The following is a 16,764-nucleotide window of genomic DNA, read 5'->3' as shown; positions in this document are numbered from 1 at the left end:
TGCAGAGAAGAATGGGAGAAACTCGCCAAATACAGGTGTGCCAGGCTTGTAGCGTCATACCCAAGAGTACTCTAGGCTGTAATATTTGCCAAAGGTGCTCCAACAAAGTAATGAGTAAAGGGTGAATACTTATGTAAATGTAATATTTATGTTTGTTTTTTTCTTTGTCATTATGGGGGTATTATGTGTAGATTGAGGGGAAAAAACTATTTAATCCATTTTAGAATAAGGCTGTAACGTAACAAAATGTGGAAAAAGTCAAGGGGTCTGAATACTTTCCGAATGCACTGTAGATGGAGAATATTCGAGCAATCTAAACTTTTCTTAGTGTTCTATGCAAAAATGGTCATTACCATGGCAACTATATCACATCAACATGTTGGCCATATTTGGTGTACCAGCCATATTGTAAATGTATGAAAAGGATTATTTTTTTATTTTTTTATTTAACCTTTATATAACAGGAAAATATATTTTGAGGCTACAAAACCTCTTTTGGAAGTAGGGCCTGACAAGCGGTCAGCGTAAACATACAACACAAGAGAATGATACAAATAGGACATGAACAGAAAAGTTACTTAAAACAGTTTATTAGATATTTATTAGAGTGCATATATGCATCAAGTTAAACTGAATGTGGGTAGTATTATTAAGGGTTTAGGGTATGTGTGAGGAGTTAGTTAGGATAGAGTTGTGTATTTGTGAGGGTCACAGCTGCATTGCTAGCAGGATTTAAATCCTGTCCGTAGCTGGGTGTCCAGTAGTAGTGCCTCTTCAGCCCATGGAAGACCTCAGCCAGACACACACACCCGTCCACCTCGTACACACACACATCGGTCTGCTCCGACGACAGACGACCACTGGACAGCAGATCACTGAAAGCCTGGTGGAGGGGAGTAAGAGTGTGGCTTCGAGTGTGATTTTGATTTGTGTGTGTTTTTTTTATTTTATTTTTTTATTTCACCTTTATTTAACCAGATAGGCTAGTTGAGAACAATTTCTCATTTACAACTGCGACCTGGCCAAGATAAAGCAAAGCAGTTCGACACATACAACAACACAGAGTTACACATAAAATAAACAAACATACAGTCAATAATACAGTAGAAAAAGTCTATACACAGTGTGTGCAAATGAGGTAAGATAAGGGAGGTAAGGCAATAAATAGGCCATAGTGGAAAAGTAATTACAATATACCAATTAAACACGAGTGAATAGATGTGTAGAATATTCATGTGCTAGTAGAGATACTGGGGTGCAAAGGAACAAGATAAATAAATACAGTATTGGGATGAGGTAGTTGGATGGGCTATTTACAGATGGGCTATGTACAGGTGCAGTGATCTGTGAGCTGCTCTGACAGCTGGTGCTTAAAGAAGGTGAGGGAGATATGAGTCTCCAGCTTCAGTGATTTTGCAGTTCGTTCCAGTCATTGGCAGCAGAGAACTGTAAGGAAAGGTGGCCAAAGGAGGAATTGGCTTTGGGGGTGACCAGTGAGATATACCTGCTGGAGCGCGTGCTACGGGTGGATGCTGCTATGGTGACCAGTGAGCTGAGATAAGGCGGGGCTTTACCTGGCAAAGACTTGTAGATGACCTGGAGTCAATGGGTTTGGCGACGAGTATGAAGCGAGGGCCAGCCAACGAGAGCGTGCAGGTCGCAGTGGTGGGTAGTATATGGGGCTTTGGTGACAAAACGGATGGCAATGTGAGACTGCATCCAATTTTTTGGGTAGAGTGTTGGAGCCTATTTTGTAGATGACATCGCCGAAGTCGAGGATCGGTAGGATGGTCAGTTTTACGAGGGTATGTTTGGCAGCATGAGTGAGGGAGGCTTTGTTGCGAAATAGGAAGCCCATTCTAGATTTAATTTTGAATTGGAGATGCTTAATGTGAGTCTGGAAGGAGAGTTTACAGTCTAGCCAGACACCTAGGTATTTGTAGCTGTCCACGTATTCTAAGTCAGAACCGTCCAGAGTAGTGATGCTGGACAGGCGCGCAGGTGCGGGCAAAGATCGGTTGAAGAGCATGCATTTCGTTTTACTTGCATTTAAGAGCAGTTGGAGGCCACGGAAGGAGAGTTGTATGGCATTGAAGCTCGTCTGGAGGTTAGTTAACACAGTGTCCAAAGAAGGGCCAGAAGTATACAGAATGGTGTCGTCTGCGCAGAAGTGGATCAGAGAAACACCAGCAGCATGAGCGACATCATTGATGTATACAGAGAAGAGAGTCGGCCTGAGAATTGAACCCGGAGGGCCTGTGGCAATCTCTATGGGGGTGCCACAGGCCCTCCGATTTGACACACTGAACTCTATCAGAGAAGTAGTTGGTGAACCAGGCGAGGCAGTCATTTGAGAAACCAAGGCTGTTGAGTCTGCCGATAAGAATGTGGTGATTGACAGAGTCGAAAGCCTTTGCCAGGTTGATGAATACGGCTGCACAGTAATGTCTCTTATCGATGGCAGTTATGATATCGTTTAGGACCTTGAGCGTGGCTGAGATGCCCCCATGACCAGCTCTGAAACCAGATTGCTTAGCGGAGAAGGTACGGTGGGATTCAAAATGGTCGGTAATCTGTTTGTTAACTTGGCTTTCGAAGACCTTAGAAAGGCAGGGTAGGATAGATATAGGTCTGTAGCAGTTTGGGTCTAGAGTGTCTCCCCCTTTGAAGAGGGGGATGATTGTGGCAGCCTTCCAATCTTTGGGAATCTCAGACGATACGAAAGAGAGGTTGAACAGGCTAGTAATAGGGGTTGCAACAATTTCGGGCAGATCATTTTAGAGAGGGTCCAGATTGTCTAGCTCGGCTGATTTGTAAGGGTCCAGATTTTGCAGCTCTTTCAGAACATCAGCTATCTGGATTTGGGTGAAGGAGAAATTGGGAGGCTTGGCGAGTTGCTGTGGGGGGTGCAGGGCAGTTGACTGTGGTAGGGGAAGCCAGGTGGAAAGCATGGCCAGCCGTAGAAAAATGCTTATTGAAATTCTCAATTATAGTGGATTTATCGGTGGTGACAATGTTTCCTAGCCTCAGTGCAGTGGGCAGTTGGGAGGAGGTGCTCTTATTCTCCATGGACTTTACAGTGTCCTAGAACTTTTTTGAGTTTGTGCTACAGGATGCAAATTTCTGTTTGAAAAAGCTAGCCTTAGCTTTCCTAACTGCCTGTGTATATTGGTTCCTAACTTCCCTGAAAAGTTGCATATCACGGGGGCTATTCGATGCTAATACAGTATGCCACAGGATGTTTTTGTGTTGGTCAAGGGCAGTCAGGTCTGGAGTGAACCAAGGGCTATATCTGTTCCTGGTTCTACATTTTTTGAATGGGGCATGCTTATTTAAAATGGTGAAGAAGGCCCTTTTAAAGAATAACCAGGCATCCTCTACTGACGGGATGAAGTCAAAATCCTTCCAGGATACCCGGGCCAGGTCGATTAGAAAGGCCTGCTCGCTGAAGTGTTTTAGGGAGCATTTGACTGTGATGAGGGGTGGTCGTTTGACCGCAGACCCATTACGGTTGCAGGCAATGAGGCAGTGATCGCTGAGATCTTGGTTGAAAACAGCAGTGTATTTGGAGGGCAAGTTGGTTAGGATGATATCTATGAGGGTGCCCGTAGGTCCATTGATAATTTGTGTGAGATTGAGGGCATCAAGCTTAGATTGTAGGATGGCTGGGGTGTTAAGCATGTCCCAGTTGAGGTCACCTAGCAGCACGAGCTCTGAAGATAGATGGGGGGCAATCAATTCACATATGGTGTCCAGGGCACAGCTGGGGGCAGAGGGTGGTCTATAGCAAGCGGCAACGGTGAGAGACTTGTTTCTGGAAAGGTGGATTTTTAAAAGTAGAAGCTCGAATTGTTTGGGTACAGACCTAGATATTAAGACAGAACTCTGCAGGCTAACTCCCCCCCCTTTGGCAGTTCTATCTTGTCGAAAAATGTTATAGTTAGGGATGGAAATTTCAGGGCTTTTGGTGATCTTCCTAAACCAGGATTCAGGCACGGCTAGGACATCCGGGTTGGCAGAGTGTGCTAAAGCAGTGAATAAAACAATCTTAGGGAGGAGGCTTTTAATGTTAACATGCATGAAACCAAGGCTTTTACGGTTACAGAAGTCAACAAATGAGAGCACCTGGGGAATAGGAGTGGAGCTAGGCACTGCAGGCCCTGGATTAACCTCTACATCACCGGAGGAACAGAGGAGGAGTAGGATAAGGGTACGGCTAAAAGCTATAAGAACAGGCCGTCTAGTACGTTCGGAGCAGAGAGTAAAAGGAGCAGGTTTCTGGGCGCGATAGAATAGGTTCAAGGCAAAATGTACAGACAAAGGTATGGTAGGATGTGAATACATTGGAGGTAAACCTAGGCATTGTGTGATGATGAGAGAGATATTGCCTCTAGAAACATTTAAACCAGCTGATGTCAGCGCATGTGTGGGACGTGGAACTAAAGGGTTGGCTAAGCCATATTGAGCAGGGCTAGAGACTCTACAGTGAAATAAGACAATAATCACTAACCAAAGCAATGGACAAGGCATATTGACATTAGGGAGAGGCATGCGTAGCCGAGTGATCATAGGAGTCCAGTGAGTAGTTAGGCTGGCTGGAGACACGGTGATTCAGACAGCTAGCAGGCCGGGGATAGCAAGCTAGCAGAAGGGCCATAGAGGGACGTCACGACGGAGGAAGTCTGTTATAGCCTCATCGCGCAGTTACGTCGAATAGACCAGTCGTGATGGAGTAGTAGGGTTCCGTGTAGCAAAGGGGTTCAGTCCAATTGGCAAAATAGGTATAGTGGCCAAAGAAATTGGCCGATGGATCTGTGTGTGCGTGCGTGTGCGTGCGTGCGTGTTACCTGACAGACAGGCTCCTCCAATCTGTTCCCCCAAATGTAGATGTGTGTGAGAGTGTTGTTAGCCTGCATGGCCCGAGACAGAGACACCAGACCAACAGTAGCTATGTTATTACTGGGGATAGACAACCTGGAGAGACAGAGCAAGAGAGAGAGGGAGAAGAGAGAGTTGGATAAATCCTGGGTTGTGTTCAGTAGGAACGAAAATGTAGGAAAAGTTTTGAAACAAAGTGAAAAATGTAAGCACTAACGTAACTTGTCCAATAAGTAACACTCAAGGTTTGGGGGTGGGTTAAAGGTGAGGTGTGTGTGTATGTCTGTCTCACGCTTTGAGGTTGCAGGTGGGCAGGGCGATAGCCTGGCTGAGGTAGAGGGCGCCATCGTCTTCGATGCGATTGAACGCCAGGTCCAGAATCTCCAAGGTTCCATTGTTCTTCAGGACCTTTGCTAGACACCGCGCCCCATCACGAGTCACACGGTTACTGAGCAGAGGACAGACAGAGAGGGGTGTATGGTGTGAGTAACTATGAGCGTGCTTATGGTGTATGTAAGTATGTGTATGGTCTTTGAGTGTATGATGTTTCTGTGCATGGTGCGTGTGTGTCTGTGTACGGTGTGTGTGTACCAGCGTAAGTCCAGGTATTTGAGGGTGTAGTTGGTTCTCAGGGCGTCAGTGAGTCTCTCCACTCCACAGTCAGTCATGCCCATCTTTCCCAGGTGCAGCTCCCTCAGACACTGATTAACCACCAACATACCTGACAGATGGACCGCTGTCTCCTCCTATGACAGAGAGAGAGAGAACCTGATGAAGGCAGCGTAGCTGTCGAAAGGTGGCTTTACTAAACGTATTGCATCGTAGCCATTCGAGTTTGCAGCTTTTATTTTCTCAGAAAGAGACAGAGCCACACAAAAGATGCACATATGTTCTGACATGGTAGTCTTTCTGAAGACCACGTCTAGTACACGTTGTGTGCAGTGTACCTGGTGGCTGAAGAGTAGAGGTCTGCTGATGTTGACAGATCGGAGACTCTTGTTGTTGTTCAAGACGATGGCAAACGCTATCACACTCTGAGTCCCCTATATATATATAAATAAATAAATATAAATAAATATATAAGAGAGAGCGAGAGCGAGAGCGACCATGTCTGAATACCCAAACTTTTATCCTAGTAGGCCATTTGAGCATGCGAGAAAAAAAAAAATCGAGTATACTTTAAATGCCCGGATGTCATACTCATTTTGGCTTTGACAACAGCTCATCAATTACATATGGGGATGCACTACTGAAATCAACAAATAGCGGGAAACAACGCAATCGCGCATGACAAATTCTCAGTATTCGAAAATAGAATGTTTTATAGTATGTGGATTTTCAAAAATCGTGTATGGTTTAAATGCCAGGATGTTACACTAATTTCAACTCTTCATCTAGTAGAATTCGATGCACACGTTTCCACAATGCACCGGAAGAGGTGGTCTGCATGTGATAGGCCCTGGTTCTCTTCAAGTAACCAAACAACAAAACGAAGCTACTTAATTGGGAAGATGACGAATAGCGAAGCTTCTGCGGTGGTGTTCAAATGCAGGCTAAATAGTTTTTGTTCTCCTTAAAATCAGATTTTTTGGGGGGTGGATTTCTGTTTTCTCATGGAAAAGTGTTTCTTGTTCTCTTGGCCTTCATCAGAGCTTTTAAAGTAAATACTAAACCATCTTTTGATTTGTGAATGTGTCAGCACTGGGGACTCAGGATGTGGCTGTGTTAATGATGTCATGTTAATCAGGCCTTTTGATTTGAACATATGGATTGTTTTAGTTTTTGGCAGATATCTAAGCTTGGATATCAGCCCACCACCTTAAGCTTAACCTCGACAAGGTGGAGTTGCTCTTCCTCCCGGGGAAAGCCTGCCCGCTCCAAGACCTCCATCATGGTTGACAACTCAACGGTGTCCCCCTCCCAGAGCGCCAATAACCATGGCCTGACCCTGGACAACACCCTGTAGTTCTCGGCAAACAACATCAAAGCAGTGACTCGCTCCTGCAGATTCATGCTCTACAACATCCGTAGAGTACGACCCTACCTCACACAGGAAGCGGCGCAGGTCCTAATCCTGGCAATTGTTGTTGGCTGGGCTCCGCGCTTGTACCGTCAAACCCCTGCAACTTATCCAGTACACTGCAGCCCACCTGGTGTTCAACCTTCCCAACTTCTCCCATGTCACCACATTCGTTCACACACTCCACTGGCTCACATCCACTAGAAGACCATGGTACTTGCCTATGGAGCAGCAAGAGGAACTGCTGCTCCCTACCTTCAGGCTTTGCTCAAACCCTACATCCCAACTCGGACACAGCCAGTATATGTATGCGAGAGTGTGTGGCGCATGTGTTACCAGGTCAGAGTCGGCCACGTCCAGCTCCTGTAGTGTAGAGTTGACCTGCAGCATGCTGGCGAAGTGCATGGCTCCTCCATTCCCTATCTTATTACCAGTCATCCTCAGAGACAGGAGGGCATCATTAGACTGGAGATAGTGAAAAACACGCACACTTTACATGGTGTATACAAATGGAGAAATCATGTATTGAAGACTTCCTGTATGTTGTTTTATGTGGTCTATATAGCTACTGCATAGTGTATTTATAAAATAATGTATATATACAGTTGAAGTCGGAAGTTTACATACACCTTAGCCAAATACATTTTAACTCAGTTTTTTACAATTCCTGACATTTAATCCTAGTAAAAATTCCCTGTTTTAGGTCAGTTAGGATTACCACTTTATTTTAAGAATGTGAAATGTCAGAATAATAGTAGAGAAAATGATTTAATTCAGCGTTTATTTATTTCATCACATTCCCCGTGGGTCAGAAGTTTACATACACTCAAATAGTATTTGGTAGGATTGCCTTTCAATTGTTTAACTTGGGTCAAATGTTTCAGGTAGCCTTCCACAAGCTTCCCACAATAAGTTGGGTGAATTTTGGCCCATTCCTCCTGACAGAGCTGGTGTAACTGAGTCAGGTTTGTAGGCCTCTTTGCTTGCACACCCTTTTCTGTTCTGCCCACAAATTTGCTATAGGATTAGGGTCAGGGCTTTGTGATGGCCACTCCAATAGCTTGACTTTGTTGTCTTTAAGCCATTTTGCCACAACTTTGAAAGTATGCTTGGGGTCATTGCCCAATTGGAAGACCCATTTGAGACCAAGTTTTAACTTCCTGACTGATGTCTTGAGATGTTGCTTAAATATATCCACATCCTTTTCCTTTCTCATGATGCCAGCTATTTTGTGAAGTGCACCAGTCCGTCCTGGAGCAAAGCACCCCCACAACATGAAGCTGACACCCCCGTGCTTCACAGTTGGGATGGTGTTCCTCGACTTGCAAGCCTCCCCCTTTTTCCTCCAAACATAACGATGGTCATTATTATGTCCAAACAGTTCTATTTTTGTTTCATCGGACCAGAGGACATTTCTCCAAAAAGTACGATCGTTGTCCCCATGTGCAGTTGCAAATTGTAGTCTGGCTTTTTTATGGCGGGTTTGGAGCAGTGGCTTCTTCCTTGCAGAGCGGCCTTGCAGGTTGTGTCGATATAGGACTCGTTTTACTGTGGATATAGATACTTTTGTACCTGTTTCCTCCAGCATCTTCACAAGGTTGTTTGCTGCTGTTCTGTGATTGATTTGCACTTTTCCCACCAAAGTACCTTCATCTCTAGGAGACAGAACGCGTCTCTTTCCTGAGCGGTATGACGGCTGCGTGGTCCTGTGGTGTTTATACTTGCGCACTATTGTTTTTACAGATGAACGTGGTACCTTCAGGCGTTTGGAAATTGCTCCCAAGGATGAACCAGACTTGTGGAGGTCTACAAAAAATGTTCTGAGGTTTTGGCTAATTTCTTTCTTTTTTTTGGGGGGGGGGGGGGGTGATTTTCCCATGATGTCAAGCAAAGAGGCACTGAGTTTCAAGGTAGGCCTTGATATACATCCACAGGTACACCTCCAATTGACTCAAATTATGTCAATTAGCCTAACAGAAGCTTCTAAATCCATGACATCATTTTCAGGGAATTTTCCAAGCTGTTTAAAGGCACAGTCAACTTAGTGTATGTAAACTTCTGACCCAATGGAATTGGGATACAGTGAATTATAAGTGAAATAATATGTCTGTTAACAATTGTTGGAAAAATTACTTGTGTCATGCACAAAGTAGATGTCCTAACCGACCTGCCAAAACTATAGTTTGTTAACAAGACATTTGTGGAGTGGTTGAAAAACTAGTTTTAATGATTTCAACCTAAGTGTATGTAAACTTCCAACTTCAACTGTACATACAGTCAAACTCTTTGCAATGTATTCAGCTCCGTCTGTCTGAATGTCGTTACACGTCAGGTCCAGAGAGCGCAGACACACGTTCTCCTGACACAATATAACACACAACAACACACCGCTTAATACACACTTAACAACAGCATGTCTGGATTTTAGGAAATGGGACCAGTGTTCTAATCGACCTCCATTATATGTGACCAGGTTACCTTGAGGAGGTCAGCGAGGTGTCCCGCCCCCTCGTCTGTGATGCAGTTGTACCTCAAGTCCAGACCTGTCAATCAACAACACACCTGGATGAACAACAAGACACATGGACATAAAAGTGCATCTCAATATCTATAAGTGAAGTTCTCTCCTCTCCCTCATCTTCACTGATCTAAGCAGGGTCAGCGTTATGGGCGGGCCTTTGAGGGCCTGGCCCGCCCTACCGTACCTCTTTGCACATCCAAATAAAACATTTTAATATTAATAATTTATTTCACAGCGACGCGTGCCGACAGAAAGACATGAATCCAGTTAAAGCATCCGAGCGAGTGAAACAGCGCCCCTCTGTCTCAGTATGTGTAGACCATGTATCTGATGCTGTCTGGACAGTGAAACAGCGCCCCTCTGTCTCAGTATGTGTAGACCATGTATCTGATGCTGTCTGGACAGTGAAACAGCGCCCCTCTGTCTCAGTATGTGTAGACCATGTATCTGATGATGTCTGGACAGTGAAACAGCGCCCCTCTGTCTCAGTATGTGTAGACCATGTATCTGATGCTGTCTGGACAGTGAAACAGCGCCCCTCTGTCTCAGTATGTGTAGACCATGTATCTGATGCTGTCTGGACAGTGAAACAGCGCCCCTCTGTCTCAGTATGTGTAGACCATGTATCTGATGCTGTCTGGACAGTGAAACAGCGCCCCTCTGTCTCAGTATGTGTAGACCATGTATCTGATGCTGTCTGGACAGTGAAACAGCACCCCTCTGTCTCAGTATGTGTAGACCATGTATCTGATGCTGTCTGGACAGTGAAACAGCGCCCCTCTGTCTCAGTATGTGTAGACCATGTATCTGATGCTGTCTGGACAGTGAAACAGCGCCCCTCTGTCTCAGTATGTGTAGACCATGTATCTGATGCTGTCTGGACAGTGAAACAGCACCCCTCTGTCTCAGTATGTGTAGACCATGTAGCTGATGCTATCTGGACAGTGAAACAGTGCCCCTCTGTCTAAGTATGTGTAGACAAAGGCAAAGTGTAGACAAAGGCAATGTGCTTTGGCAAAGGGGGTGGGGTTATATCCTGCCTGGTTGGCCATCTCCGGGGGTATCGTCGGACCAACCCACACGTCTCAGCCTCCAGTATCTATGCTGCAATAGTCTATCTGGTGTAATTATCCTGTCTTATCTGGTGTCCTGTGTAAATTTAAGTATGTTCCCTCTAATTCTCTCTCTCTCCCTCGCTCCCCCTCCCAGAGGACCTGAGCCCTAGGATCATGCCTCAGTACTACCTGACCTGATGACTCCTGGCTGTCCCCAGTCCACCAGGTCATGATGCTGTTCCAGTTTCAACTGTTCTGATGGCGGCTATGGAACCCTGACCTGTTCACCGAACGTGCTAACTGGTCCCGGACCTGCTGTTTTCCGACTCTCTCTCTACCGCACCTGCAGTCTCGACCTCTGAATGCTCAGCTATGAAAAGCCACCTGACATTTACTCCTGAGGTACTGACCTGTTGCACCCTCTACAACCACTGTGATTATTATTCTTAGAATATAATCTCCACCCGGCACAGCCAGAAGAGAACTGGTCACCCCTCAGAGCCTGGTTCCTCTCTAGGTTTCTTCCTAGGTTCCAGCCTTTCTAGGGAAATTTTCCTAACCACTGTGCTTCTACATCTGCATTGCTTTAGACTGGGTTTCTTTATAGCACTACAATACATTTGACTGAATTTGATTAATTGTTAGGATGCTGGATTGCCCTAAAGTAAATTGATGTTTCGACAAAATTATATAATTATTCCAGTCTAAATAATCATTCAAAATACTTCACCAGAGAGTATGACTTAGCCACAGAGGATCATTAGCGTCTTATTCACACCGAAGCTTGGTGATTATCGAGGCTGGGAGTATTGGAAAGATTTTTCAAATAGGAACTATCATTTGCAATGTATGTTAAGAAAAGCAGACTTCGTTGACTTGTGTGAGGCAAAGAAAAAATGACTGAGAAGCAAATTTTATTAGTGGTGTACGTAGTGAGTTAAGACAATCAGAAATCAGACATTGCCAAATGGGCCTTTTCCTACATATGCATGCATTCGCATCCTGGAGAGAGACGCACCGTATCTTCGCCATCTTCTTCTTGATGCACCATTTTAAGTTATACTCAAGACACATTATCTTAACACATATTTTAGACGCTTATCACTGACAGCTGCAACTCAATCAGCTATACATACTGCCACGCGCACTACCCAAACAGTGGGTTTCCCAAACACACTTGTGATTTGAAACAATCCACAGCTAGTTATTTTTTTATGTGAAAGAGCAAAATATCATAATCTGATGATCCCATATATCCAGTGGAAACATCATAAAAAAAACAGCTGTCTGTTCTGAGCTAACTGGCTCAGGAAACTCTGAGGGCCAGGAATAAGTTCACTAGTGACAGCTTCGGCTGGACCCAGTGATGATTTGATACAATGTTGCACTACACTTGCAATTGTTCAAGTCAAGATGGATATAAAGTGAGGCAGACAGGTGGAGTAGAGAGGTTCATTTGATTGAAAGAACCGGAATTTATCAGGATATTTGTCTTTTTTTTTTACTGCTTTAGGCGTGTGTATTTTACTTAGTTGACACGGAAGTTCTATGCTCTCATTTCTTTAGTCGCCAATGGATCACAGTGTACCAATGTGTCCACATGGCAGAGGCTAGTGCTCTCGCCATAGCTGAATTTGAACTTTTAGATTTTTATAATCATAAAAATCTTAAATAAAATTAACCAAGTGACAATTATTTTGAGAACAAAAACGTTATTGAAATGAAACTGTTCCACGAAAATGCGCATATAACAAATAATCACAATTGACATAAATTGTAAGCTTCCCCAACGTTGCAACTCACGAACTGTCTGGTCTTTACTATTGACACCCGTAACAAAAATTGTGAACGCGTAAGTGCGTACACGCGTGGGAGGTTCCTCAACAAACGAGCGCACCTATGAAAATCACCAGTCAAGTCCAACTGATTCGTTCTGGCGCCGGCCGTGGATCTAAGAACCCGACAGGAGAAAGCATATCCCTGTGCTTGCATGTCTACAATGCGTTCACCTATCCCACAGGTGTCAAACTCATTCCACGGAGGGCCGAGTGTCTGCGGGTTTTCGCTCCTCCCTTATACTTGATTGATGAATTAACATCACTAATTAGTTAGGAACTCCCCACACCTGGTTGTCTAGGGCTTTATTGAAAGGAAAAACCAAAAACCTGCAGACACTAGGCCCTCCGTGGATTGAGTTTGACACCCCTGACCTATCCTATCCTCTGACTTCGCAGACCAGTGATGAAGGAGAGGAGGATCCCACTTGAGGATTTTGTTAGAATGCAGGCTATCTATGGTCTCAACGGTACACATGTCTATCTACCTGTCACTGAGTCGTTGTCTCGGAGGGTTCTGGACAGAGCGAGAGCATCTTTGTTGGTCACTTGTTCTACCTTTCTCAGCCTGTCGTTCCCAGTCAGTTTGAGTGTGATGTCTCTACGGAATGCAGACAGGCAGGCAGGGCTTGGTTAAACTCGTTCGTGAGAAACGTGAATGTCAGTATGAGAAGTTGCTTTTGCGGCTAGAAAATTAACTGCAGCATGCCATGATGCTGCGAACCTACCCCGTCTTCCCCTCCGTCTCTTGCAGGACTTCTAAAATGTATCGATTAGTTCGTAGTTTTAGTTCTTTGCAGACAGAGGAGTAAACATCTGTAATACTTCCCATAGTAGCGAAACTTTAACCTAGCTATGAATGACAAAACACCAGTCAAGGCCAGAGGACAAGGAAATGTTTACATTCCTATGGCAACACAGGCGCGCACCCGCGCTTGTAAAATAAAAAATGCAAGCGAAAAAACGCGCACCCAACATTCATTAGAATTATTCAATCTCTGATGATAAAAGAAACACATTTTTTAAAACGTTAACTTTCTTCAATCCACACTAATGTAAAATGTTAAGGGTAAAATCTAAGTATAGTGGTGCATCTACAGTGCCTTCAGAAAGTATTCACATCCGTTGACTTTTTCAACATTGTTGTTACAGCCGTATTTTAAAATACATTAAATTGAGATTGACATTATTGTGTCACTGGCCTACACACAATACCCAAAGTGGAATTATGTTTTTCAAAATGTTTACAAATGAAAATCTGAAATGTCTCGAGTCAGTATGGGGCGGCAGGTAGTTTAGAGCGTTGGGCCAGTAACCGAAAGGTTGCTGGATCGAATCCCCAAGCTGACAAGGTAAACATCTGTCGTTCTGCCCCTGAACAAGGCAGTTAACCCACTGTTCCCCGGTAGGCCGTCATTGTAAATAAGAATTTGTTCTTAACTGACTTGCCTAGTTAAATAAAGGTTTAAAAAAAACATATCTTTAAAATAAGATGTGGTGGGTGTCCCTGTAATGGTTCTCCTCTTCCTCCGAAGAGGAGGAGCATGGATTGAACCAAGACGCAGCGTGATACTTAGACATGATGTTTAATAAACAAAACACGAACGAACACTTGAAGTTACAAAAACAAATAAACGATGTAGACAGACCTGAACGACGAACTCACATGAAACACGAAGAACGCATGAACACGAAAACTGCCTACATAAAACAAACAAAACCGAAACAGTCCCATGTGGCGCAACGACAGACACAGGAGACAACCACCCACAACAAACAATGTGAAACAACCTAGCTTAATATGACTCTCAATTAGAGGAAACGCCAAACACCTGCCTCTAATTGAGAGCCATACCAGGCAACCCTTAAACAAACATAGAAACAGAAAACATAGACTGCCCACCCAAACTCACGTCCTGACCAAATAACACATACAAACAGAAAACAGGTCAGGAACGTGACAGTCCCCAAGATAGCATGGAGGAACAGATCAAATTCCTAATTATCCTAATTATTAATTATTATTCCTAATTATCCTGGCATCTGGGAGACAGCACCAGAGGCAGATGAACACAGAATGAACAAAAAGTGGCTTATGGTTCCCCCAATCTGTATGGCAGGGGCATCAAACTCATTCCACGGAGGGCCTAGTGTCTGCAGGTTTTTGGTTTTTCCTTTCAATAAAGCCCTAGACAACCAGGTGTGGGGAGTTCCTAACTAATTAGTGATGTTAATTCATCAATCAAGTATAAGGGAGGAGCGAAAACCCGCAGACGCCCCCCCCCCCGTGGAATGAGTTTGACACCTGTGCTATATGGAGGGGGGGGGGGTGACTGAGCAATCTTGGTATCAGATATATAAGGGACAGCATGGTCTGTAAAGGGTAGGCTCAATAGTGACGGTTTCAATATTGCAATAATCAATCAATATTGAATAAAGATGATTGTTTGAAGAAAAGACAAAGAATATATATTCCATAGAATATTTCACCACAGGAATCAGTGACAGTGGCTATGTGATCCCAAATCTGGGATTAAGGGGCTCTATTCCAAGTTTAAAATGATTAACGTTCAACATTGGCCATGCTGTCAATGAAGCATGATTTGTGCCACGCTCCAAACAACCGTTTACTCGGAGGATCGCCACGCCACCTTCCTGTTTAAGTGAGCCGAGCACAGCAATGTGAGTCCAAAAATGACTTGTATGCTGCTTCATAAATTATGTAATATGCCAGGGAGATATGTATACTGTAGCTAAAAAAATAATACTAAGTGTATGTTGTGTAGTAAGATGTTAGCCCATGTGCCTCACCCTAATAATTTGGTCTATTTACCCCTCTTCATTTCGCCTACTGTTCTGACTGTTCTACTGTAGCCTATAACCTATTTTAGAGCAATGTAATCAAATTGAATCAAATTTTATTAGTCACATGCGCCGAATACAACAGGTGTAGTAGACCTTACAGTGAAATGCTTACTTATGACCCCCTAACCAACAATGCAGTTTTTAAAAAATACAGATAAGAAAAAGTGATAAAAGTAACAAGTAATTAAAGAACAGCAGTAAAATAACAATAGCGAGACTATATACAGCGGTTTCCCGATAAAGAGTCAATGTGTGGGGAGCACCTGTTAGTTGAGGTAGTATGTACATGTAGGTAGAGTTATTAAAGTGCATTGATGACAACAGAGAGTAGCAGTGATGTAAAGGGAGGGGGGCAATGCAAATAGTCTGGGTAGCCATTTGACTAGATGTTCAGGAGTCTTATGGCTTGGGGGTAGAAGCTGTTTAGAAGCCTCTTGGACCTAGACTTGGCGCTCCGGTACCGCTTGCCGTGCGGGAGCAGAGAGAACAGTCTATGACTAGGGTGGCTGGAGTCTGACAATTTTTAGGGCCTACCTCTGACACCTCTTGGTATAGAGGTCCTGGATGGCAGGAAGCTTGGCCCCAGTGATGTACTGGGCCATTCGCTGGGCCATGTACTGGGCCAAGGCACTACCCTCTGTAGTGCCTTGCAGTTGGAGGCCAAGCTGTTGCCATACCAGGCAGTGATGCAACCAGTCAGGATGCTCTCGATGGTGCAGCTGTAGAAACTTTTGAGGATCTGAAGACCCATGCCAAATCTTTTCAGTCTCCTTAGATGGAATAGGTTTTGATGTGCCCTCTACACGACTCTCATGGTGTACTAGGGTTTCTGGGATGATGGTGTTGATGTGAGCCATGAACAGCCTTTCAAAGTACTTCATGGCTACAGACGTGTGTGCTACGGGTCAGTAGTCATTTAGGCAGGTTACCTTAGTGTTCTTGGGCACAGGCACTATGGTGGTCTGCTTAAAACATGTTGGTATTACAGACTCGGGACAGGGAGAGGTTGAAAATGTCAGTGAAGACACTTGCCAATTGGTCCGCGCATGGTAATCCGTCTGGCCCTGCGGCCTCGTGAATGTTCTTTAAAGGTCTTACTACACAGTCTTCCGGAACAGCTGGTGCTCTCATGCATGTTTCAGTGTTACTTGCCTCGAAGCGAGCATAGAAGTACTTTAGCTCGTCTGGTAGGCTTGTGTCACTGGGGCGCTCTTGGCTGTGCTTCCCTTTGTAGTCTGTAATGGTTTGCATGCCCTGCCACATCCGACGAGCGTCAGAGCCGGTGTAGTACGATTCAATCTTAGTCCTGTATTGACGCTTTGCCTGTTTGATGGTTCGTCGGAGGGCAAAGTGGGATTTCTTATAAGGTTCCGGGTTAGAGTCCCACTCCTTGAAAACGGCAGCTCTAGCCTTTAGCTCAGTGCGGATGCTGCCTGTAATCCACAGCTTTTGGTTGGTGTATGTACGTACGGTCACTGTGGGGACGACATCATCGATGCACTTACTGATGAAGCCAATGACTGATGTGGTGTACTCAATTTCATCGGAGGAATCCCGGAACATATTCCAGTCTGTGCTAGCAAAACAGTC

The 16,764-nt window shown here is 44.5% G+C and overlaps 1 protein-coding gene across 3 annotated transcripts; it reads right to left on the bottom strand.

Annotated features, from left to right (window-relative positions):
* Positions 1-574: 574 nt before the first annotated feature.
* On the bottom strand, positions 575-13,209 carry lrrc34 (leucine rich repeat containing 34). Of its 3 annotated transcripts, XM_055882006.1 has the most exons (10): positions 13,038-13,209; positions 12,798-12,910; positions 9,377-9,441; positions 9,174-9,257; positions 7,235-7,363; positions 5,826-5,921; positions 5,470-5,624; positions 5,171-5,326; positions 4,848-4,974; positions 575-883 (listed from the first exon to the last, which is right to left on the bottom strand). In XM_055882006.1, exons 1-10 carry the CDS (start codon positions 13,139-13,141, stop codon positions 677-679), a joined length of 1,236 nt encoding a protein of 411 aa, XP_055737981.1. In that variant the 5' UTR covers positions 13,142-13,209; the 3' UTR covers positions 575-676. The 3 variants fall into 3 exon arrangements, with proteins under 3 accessions (XP_055737981.1, XP_055737983.1, XP_055737982.1); XM_055882008.1 differs by lacking the exon at positions 5,826-5,921; XM_055882007.1 differs by lacking the exon at positions 9,174-9,257.
* Between the last annotated feature and the right edge of the window lie 3,555 nt (positions 13,210-16,764).

This window comes from Salvelinus fontinalis, chromosome 25 (genome assembly GCF_029448725.1).
Source record: "Salvelinus fontinalis isolate EN_2023a chromosome 25, ASM2944872v1, whole genome shotgun sequence".
NCBI lineage: Eukaryota > Metazoa > Chordata > Actinopteri > Salmoniformes > Salmonidae > Salvelinus > Salvelinus fontinalis.
This window is presented reverse-complemented; position numbering and strand designations above follow the sequence as displayed.